This window comes from Gekko japonicus, unplaced genomic scaffold, assembly GCF_001447785.1.
Source record: "Gekko japonicus isolate JY-2015 unplaced genomic scaffold, Gekko_japonicus_V1.1 scaffold1009, whole genome shotgun sequence".
Lineage (NCBI taxonomy): Eukaryota > Metazoa > Chordata > Lepidosauria > Squamata > Gekkonidae > Gekko > Gekko japonicus.
In genome coordinates, this window is record NW_015160867.1 from 266569 (window position 1) to 275783 (window position 9215).

The 9215-nt window shown below is 49.6% G+C and overlaps 1 protein-coding gene across 1 annotated transcript in view; it reads right to left on the minus strand.

Moving 5' to 3' along the window:
* Positions 1 to 9215, minus strand: part of DAP3 (death associated protein 3) — a 62757-nt gene that overhangs the window by 23430 nt on the left and 30112 nt on the right. Inside the window, exons 5-7 of the mRNA XM_015422115.1 lie at positions 7673 to 7774; positions 4266 to 4374; positions 1668 to 1760 (exon numbers count right to left, since the gene is read on the minus strand). Of these exons, the coding sequence (XP_015277601.1) occupies positions 1668 to 1760; positions 4266 to 4374; positions 7673 to 7774 (304 nt within the window). The remainder of the gene's footprint in view (positions 1 to 1667; positions 1761 to 4265; positions 4375 to 7672; positions 7775 to 9215) is intronic.

Here is a 9215-nt window from a genome sequence, read left to right on the forward strand (position 1 = left end):
CTCTAACCACCCCACACGGCTGATGGCCGGCTCCTGCCCAAACGATGCCCCTTGCTGCCGTCACCTGCAGTGGTAGCTGGTAGCAACTATTGAGATATATGTCAGAGTGATAGAGGTAGCAAGCAGTTACTATAGATCAGTTTGATCTGTTTGTCAGACCTAGTAGTCATGCTAGTAATCATGTAATTACCAGGTGTTTTCTAGCAGGTGTTACTCTTTCAGGGTTTGTTAGAGTTAGTGATTACCTCACCTTGTTAGAGATTGGCTGGGGTTTAGCATAATAGCTATCAGCTTAGTAAGCTGGAAGGGACTCTGTTCTAATAGACTAAGGCACGACATGCTGTTCAATAGCCTGTAAATATCTCTGTATATATTCACCTTTATAACTATATAAACTCTCTGTGCACCTTCATAACTGGCCAGTCTCCCGCTTCTTATTTACAACACCCAATAGCAACTAGGGCACCTCGATGGTTGCCCCCTCCGCTCATCCAGGACCCTCGTTCAGCTGCCCCAGTTGCCCTGTGCCTAACCACCCCTGGAAGGATGGTGTGCTTATACGGCATTTGAAACCCGGCTCGGACACCAGCCGGTGACAATGGACGCAGAATACAGCCAAGAGTCCACTTTTAAGAAAAGCAACGTAGAAGCTCGTCTGATCAACGTTCACATGGGCCTTGGTTCCCATATAACAAATCCCTAACTTGCTTCTGCTGCTCTTCTGTTCTTGCTGGGGGCCAATCCGGACCTTTCAAGGGGACGCAGTCCTACCGAGACCATACTAAGTCAAAGGAGTAAGAAAGAATGGCTCGTTTGAATGACCTGTTCCACTGGTAGCGCCTTGCTTCGGGAACGCTAGTACACTAGAGCATACATTCAGCCCCTCTTTCTTAACATGCTGGATTTCTGATGTGGCAGGACACTGAGAGAAGCAGTTAATTCCCTCCATTCTGAACAGGACTGTACCGTGGAAGGGACATATTTACCGGGACTTCTGAGAAGCTTAAATTGGTTCTTAGAGAGAATAAAACATGAGGTGAAGCAAGCCGAAAAAGAAGAAGAGGAGGAGATTGGATTTATACCCCGCCCTTCACTCGGAGTCTCAGAGCGGCTTACAAACTCCTTTCCCTTCCCCTCCCCACAACAGACACCCTGTAGGTGGGGCCGAGAGAGCTCTTTCCAGAACTGTCCTTGAGAGAACAGCTCTGACAGAACTATGGCTTGCCCAAGGTCATCCAGCAGCCATGAGTGGCGGAGTGGGGAATCAAACCCGGTTCTCCCAGATTAGAGTCCGTGCACTTAACCACTACACTAAACTGGCTTTGTTACATGGAAATAGCCTGCTTATTCTTTCAGGAAGTCTCTCGCATAGACTGAAATTCTCAGTGTTAGGAAGAGACCTGGCTGAGCTGGGCAGCCCAGGTTCAAATCAGACTGCTCCCGTGAGTGCAAAAGGGGGCCCTGGGCAAGCCTCCAGCCGTCAGCACTGTGGGAATGATACTGGCCTACTTTACAGGGTTGTTGTACAAACTCCTACGAAGGCATGCAAGGAGCTCTGAACTCTCAAACGGCCCTTTAAAGACCAGTTACGCTATGGCGAGTGTTCAGTACCTCTGGCTCCTGGCCAGAACCTCCAGACAGCAGCAGGTGTCACATAGTGTCCTTACCGTCGGGAATGTGCAGGAGCAGCCAGTTCTGCTTCGCGCAGTGATGGATGGCATGGCAGAGGGTCATGGTCTTCCCCGTGCCCCTTTCGCCATCTCCAGGCACAGGTTGTCAAGGAAACCATGGAAGCCTTGTGTATTATACCCACACGCCCCTTTCTACCCCATCCTTGACCCCAATGCCAATCAACCTCGATACTACAGCAATTACACGGGCTGGGGGTGGTGTTAGCCGACGAGCGGAAGGTCAAAAAGCCAAGCGAGATCTACGCAGCATCAAAAAAGTAGCCTGTAATGGGCCATTCCGGCCAGATGGTAGCAGTGGCAGTGCTGTGCTGCGACTGAGAAAAATGCTGACGACATCAAGCAACGCCGAGTGAGAATGCTGCCGGAACATGTCTGAAGCTTACAGCTGACCAAACTCCCCGTCGACTGCGAAAATGTGTGTGAATTAAAAAAAAAAATGTTGTCCTCCCTTACCCCTATCATTGTTAGTCCCGTGTGAATTCAGGAGTAACTGTAAATCGCTCAGAGCCATCAGTTCTGCAAGGATTGAGCGATCAATAAATTGAAAGATTATTATTATTATTATTATTATTATTATTATTATTATTATTATTGATCTGCTCCCGAGCCTGATTCAATGTGTTGGTTTTGACATTTAAAGTTCTGCACGGCTTGTGAACAAGGTATCTGAAGGACCAGTTTCAGGATGACTGCCAAGGAATTGGCTGGGAGCAGTGTTCCTTCTAAGCTGAGTCAGTGTGAGCAAGCCCACGGTTTGTTAGCCTCCGGCTCACACATTTTTGCCTTAGTTCAGGAAGGAGGGCTCCAGAGCTAACTGATTTATGCAGTAGCCAAATCACTCACTCACCACTTTAATGCCAGAAGCTCACAAAGTAGAATTTTTGTTCACAAGACTCCACAGCTTGGAGGGAACATTGCTGCCTGGTCCTGTTTCTCCCTACTCTTCCATCGACAAAAGCCCAGCCAATTCCAAGTCCTCGTAACAAGATTTTTATCAGTTATTTGGAATGTTTAAACATTTGTTACTTCCTTGTTTTTATAAATCATTCTACATGGTTTCCTGGCAATTTTATATTGATATAAAATGTTTGCTTACAGCATTTTTTTTCATAGTCTTTTTTCCAGATTGAGAATAGTGAAGAAGAAGAAGAGACTGGATTTATCCCCTGCCCTTCACTACCCAAAGGAGTCTCAGAGAGGCTTACAAACTCCTTTCCCTTCCCCTCCCCACAACAGACACCCTGTGAGGTAAAAGAAGAAAAAGAAGAGATTGGAGAAGAAGAAGAAGAGGAGGAGATTGGTTTTATACCCTGCCCTTCACTACCCAAAGGAGTCTCAGAGTGGCTTACAAACTCCTTTCCCTTCCCCTCCCCACAACAGACACGCTGTGAGGTAACAGAAGAAGAGATTGGATTTATATCCCGCCCTTCACTACCCAAAGGTGTCTCAGAGCGGCTTACAAACTTCTTTCCCTTCCCCTCCTCACAACAGACACCCCGTGAGGTAGGCGGGGCTGAGAGAGCTCTGACAGAAACTGTTCTTTTTCAAGAACAGCTCTTAGCAGAGCTACGGCTTGCCCAAGGTCATCCAGCCAGGTGCAAGTGGAGGAGTGGGGAATCAAACCCGGTTCTCCCAGATTAGAGTCCGCGCACTTAACCACTACACTAAACTGGCTCTGATGGAGGGTCTCTGATGAAGAGAGCTCTGCATCTTACAATAGCACTACGAATAAGATTAAAATTTCAACAGCCAATCCCTATGCAAAAGAACCTCCTCAGAGTTAGGGTTCTTAACCACTTAACCACTACACCAAACTGGCTGTGGATAATATATTTTAGGGAAACAGCATTATCGGTAATGTTATAATGATTTACCTAGATTTATTAATTCATTTACGTTTATATTGTCTTGAATATTTGTAAAAAAGTGCCTTACGTTTATTTTTCTTTCCCCCTCACTCCTTTTCTTTTTTCCTGTGCCCTATATAAAATTTAGTGTGGCCACGATGGCTCAGAGGTTAAGACGCTGAACTGCAGACTGGAAGGTCGGTAGTTCGGCAGTTCGGGACCCGAGTGCCGCGTGACGGAGTGAGCTCCCGTCTCTGGCCCCAGCTCCTGCAAACCTAGCAGCTCGAAAGCAAGAAATTGCAAGTAGATAAATAGGTACCGCTTCGGTAGGAAGGTAACAGCGTTCCTTGTGCTTCAGCGTTTAGTCACACCGGCCACATGACTATGGAAATGTCTTCGGACAGCGCCGGCTCTTCGGCTTGGAAATGGAGATGAGCACCGCCCCCTAGAGTCGGATTCGACTAGCTTTCAAGCAAGGGAAACCTTTACCTTTTTACTTATATAAAATATAAAATGAGAAGTATCTTTTAAAAAACCCGAACAGAAGCCCCAGCCTGGGCTCCCTTCCGATTTAAGTGCATTTAGCAAGACTGTCCATTTGCAAACATTTTCCTCCACCGCGAGGGCTAGAAAGTGAATGGTTTCTCCCACGCAAAGCCGGCGCTCAGACTGCCGTGAACGCAAGGCGAACCATGGGCCACGCACGCGGCTCTGCTGAAGAGGATACAGATGACGTATCGGATGGCGGGGTGAGCAAAGTTGGTGTTTTTTAAATAGCTGAGGAGTTCGATACCCGGCTTCCGCACCATGATACAGGCTTCGTTGAAGGTTTTCACCTACCAGAATTAAAAAATATATATATTTATGGAGAGAATAAAGCTTTGACAAGAGAAACAGTACAGCAAGCCAAATTTCACATATACATATGTCAGAGACTACCTCACCCCGGGTCAGACCGCTAGTTCTTCTAACCCAATGTTGTCAGCAGTAGCTGTTCTGGGTCTCTCAGGCAGAGAACAGTCTTTCTCAGTAGGTACTAAGTATACTTAGTCCTTGTGGCCCTTTTTTACACGCCCAGGGAAATGCCGATTGACACTTTGGGGTCAGGAAGCAATCTTGGAGGGTTTTTTGTCATCTTCTGGGTGTGGAACAGCAGTCACTGCGGGTGTGGAGGGGGAGGTATTTGTACATTTCCTGCATTGTGCAGGGGGGTGGACTAGATGACCCTGGAGGTCCCTTCCAACTCTATGATTCTGTACCTTTCACTGGAGATACCAAGCATGCACTTCATTTATCTCCTTTTTTTCTTGGAGCACTGTGTTCCGTTTTGGGCACTACAGTTTGAGAAGGGCACGTGTCCAGAGAAGAGTCAGAGCGGCTCCTCGGTAGAACAGGCTTCCTCGGGAGGTGGTGGGCTCCCCTTCTTTCAAGGTTTTTAAGGAGTGGTGGCCATCTGGCAGTGAATTCCACATTTTAATCATACCCTTTTATCCTATTGCCCTAAAAATCTTTCTTAAAACAAGACAGCTGTGTAGTGTCTCTGGTAATGTGCTACACTGGGAGTCCCTTGGGGCCTCTGCTGGGAGACTGTTCCCAAGAACAGGTGCTGCAGCTGAGACGAAACATGCTTCAGGGACGGGATGCGGAAGCGGAAACCCCGGGAAGGGAATAAACTGGCTCTTAGCAGAGCGGGGACTGACTGGGTGGGAGGTGCTTAAATAATCCAAAGGAAACACACAATGTGTGCCAGAACCCAAATTTATTTATTAACTTCATCTCTACTCCCTCTTTCTCCCCACAGGGGACCCAAAAACAGATCTGCATCATGGCCGACAAGCAGGTGTCGGTTTCTACTTCTGAGCACTCCTTCGGGGGAGTTTCCCTTCCCCTCCCCACAACAGACTTCCTTTGCCACTTACTATCTACTGTAACTCTCCAAGGTTATAAGGCTACTGTAACTCTCCAAGGTTTGCTAAATGCGGTCCTTTCTAGCTGGGGATGCCCAAGCTGGGTCAAACCCAGGACATTGCGCGGGCAAAACGTGAGCTACGCCCCCCACCCCCACTGCTAACTTCTGCAGTGGGGTCCTCTCCAATCCGCACCGCTCCAAAGGCCTGATTCACACATGCAAGAAAGATGAGGTGGCGGAAAGGACCGCGTTGTACCAGTCTGCAGGGGGTGGAAAACACTGTGGGATGCTCTTCCATGTTAAAAACTCATTGCCGATTGAGATCAGCTCAGCCAGGAAAAAGACACGGCAGACCCTTTCTGGACTGACTGAATCAGGGAAGCCATGGCCTTCCGTTGGCAAGCCTTGAGCGAGGCTGTTAATGAGAGGGCGTTTTGGAGGACATTCATTCATAATGTGTGTGTGTGTGTAGTACCATTAAGTTGCTTAATGAGAGCCAGTTTGGTGTGGTGGTTAGGAGCGCGGACTCTAATCTGAGAGAACTGGGTTTGATTCCAGGTTTGATTCCGCACTCCTCCACTTGCACCTGGCTGGATGACCTTGGGCAAGCCGTAGTTCTGGCACAGCTGTTCTCGAAAAAGAGCAGTTTCTGTCCGAGCTCTCTCAGCCCCACCTGCCTCACAGGGTGTCTGTTGTGGGGAGGGGAAGGGAAAGGAGTTTGTAAGTCGCTCTGAGACTCCCTTGGGTAGTGAAGGACGGGGTAGAAATCTAATCTCTTCTTCTTCTTTTACCTCACAGGGTGCCTGTTGTGGGGAGGGGAAAGGAGTTTGTAAGCTGCTCTGAGACTCCCTTGGGTAGTGAAGGGCGGGGTAGAAATCCAATCTCTTCTTCTTCTTTTCTTCTCTCAAGGGCAGTCCTTGAAAGAGCTCTCTCAGCCCCACCTACCTCACAGGGTGTCTGTTGTGGGGAGGGGAAGAGAAAGGAGTTTGTAAGCCGCTCTGAGACTCCCTTGGGTAGTGAAGGGCGGGGTAGAAATCCAATCTCTTCTTCTTCTTCTTCCAACTTATGGCGACCCTGTGAATTGATATCTCCCAAAATGTCCTATCCTCAACAGCCTTGCTCAGGTCTTGCAAACGGAGGGTCGTGGCTTCCCTGAGTCAATCCGTCTCCCGTCAGGTCTTCCTCTTTTCCTGCTGCCTTCAACTTTTCCTAGTGACTCTTGTCTTCTCACAAAGCGACCAAAGTATGACAGCCGCAGTTTGGTCATTTTAGCTTCTAGGGAGAGTTCTGGCTTGATAATGATCTCCAGCCGACTTACTTGTCTTTTTGGTGACCCACGATGTCCATAAAACTTTGATTCACAGGACTGCCGTAAATCGGAAAGTGGCTTGAGCATGACCCACAGGGCCTTTCTCCTGGCTGCGCTGATTTCACGGAATGCTCATGGCAAAGGAGCAGTCAGAAGTGGCCTCGTCTCTCCTACCGCCCCATTCCCCTTCATGCATGAACCTGGCCCAACACACACTCCGGCAAGGAGCGCCTTACAAAGCCAGCTCTGTGGCGCTTTTGCCTTTGGGGCGCCTGCTGCTACCACAAGACGGGAAATCCGCCCTGACCTGGATATAGCCCAGGCAAGCCCGATCTCGTCAGATCTCGGAAGCTAAGCGGGGCCGACCCTGGCAGGTACTTGGGAGGGAGACCTTGAAGGAATACCAGGGCTGGGACGCAGAGGCAGGCAATAATAAGCCACCTCTCCGAAACATCCGAGCCTTACTGGGGGCAATGCTCCCTGCAAGCTGTGGTGTCCCGTGAGCAAAAATTCTACTTTGTGAGCTACTGGGATTAAAGTGGTGAGCGAGCGGTTTGGCTGCTGCGTAAATTACTTATTTATTTAATCGATTCTATTTGCATCCCGCCCTTCCCGCCGAAGCAGGCTCTGGAGCCCTCCTTCCTGAGCTAGGACAAAAATGTGTGAGCTGGAGGCTAAAACACTGTGAGCTAGCTCACGCTGACTCAGCTTAGAGGGAACACTGCTAGGGGTCGCCAGAAGGCGACTATGACTTCCAGGCACACGCGCACACACACAAAAATACAAACAAACAAAGAAAGATGGGAAATCTGCAAGGCGGCCAGGAATCCAACTCAGACCATAACCTGACAGTCTGACAGCTGCCCCGTGTACCCCCCCTCCCAATCTTCAGGCCCGCAAGAAAGACAAAGAGCACCTGTAACTGGAAGCGTGGCGGGAGTCCATGCGGGAATATCACCTTCAGCTCCTGGAGGGGGATGCTGTAGTGCTGGCCCACGTGCTCTTCCGTGTGATTGGCCTGCAGTGTAGAAGCGACAGGCGTTTTGATTATTTTCAGATCCTTATAGCCTGCAGCTCTCAGAGCACGAGGCTCCCCCGAGGCACCCGTGAGATATAATTAGCCTCCGGAACTCAAAACAACAAGGTATGGCAACAGATCAGACGGACTCATGATACACCTGAAGAAACTGAGATAGAGCTCGCTTTGTTTGCCTTTTTTGGCTGTTCGGGACGGACAAATGGAAATATTACTTCACGCAGACAGTGATTAAAACGTGGAATTTGCTGCCAGAGGAGGCAGTGATGGCCACGGGAATAAAAAGCTTTAAATGGGGATTAGACAGATTCATGGAGGAGAGGTCAATCAGTGGCTACGAGCCACGGTGACTGAGGGGAACCTCCACATTCGGAGGCAGTCAGCCTATGAATCCCAGAGCCAGGAGTCCTTGGCCTCTCTGCCCTGTTGTTGGCCCTCCAGAGGAACTGGCTGAGGCCACTGTGTGGAACAGGATGCTGGACTAGGTGGACCCTCACTGGTCTGATCCAGCAGGGCTGTTCTGGTGTTCTTATGAGGGGAAGGCCTCAGCCTCTAGGCTCTGTTGTTGGCCCTCCAGAGGAACTGGTTGGCCACTGTGTGAGACAGGATGCTGGACTAGATGGACCCTTGGTCTGATCCAGCAGGGATCTTCTTATGTTAACTATTTATTTGTTTATTAAAACATTTATATCCTGCCTTTCATCATGGTTCAAAAACAGATCGAAAATAATATAGTAAGCCCGAAATCTCTCCCTCTTCCCCCTTAAATAGGGCTGCCAACCTCCAGGTGGGGCCTGGAGTTCTCCTGGTATTACAACTGATCTTCAGCCGACAGAGATCAGTCCTCCTGGAGAAAATGGCTGCTTAAGAGGGTGGACTCTGTGGCACTGTACCCTGCTGAGGCCCCCTCCCCTCCCCAAACCCCGCCTTCAGGCTCCACTCCCCAAATCTCCAGATATTTCCCAACCCAGAGCTGGTAACCCTAATCGCATTGAATGCGCTGACAAACAGGAAGGCCTCGCGGCGCCTCCTGAAGGTCTCCAATGAGGGGACCCCTGTGAAAGAGGGCCCCTTCCACAGAATAGGAGCCATGACAGAAAAGACCCAGATTCTGGTTCATGCCAGACGTGCCACCCTAAGTGGTGGGATTGCTGACAGCAGGACTCTAATCACGAGAGCCGGGTTTGATTCCCCACTCCTCCACATGCAGCCAGCTGGGTGACCTTGGGTCAGTCACGGTTCTCTCAGAGCTGTTCTCTCAAGGGCAGTCCTCGGAAGAGTTCTCTCAGCCCCGCCTGCCTCATAGGGTGTCTGTTGTGGGGAGGGGAAGGGAAAGGCAATTGTAAGCCACTCTGAGACTCTGAGTGAAGGGCGGGGTACAAACCCAACTCTCCTTCTTCTTCATTGAGTCATGTGTCCCCCC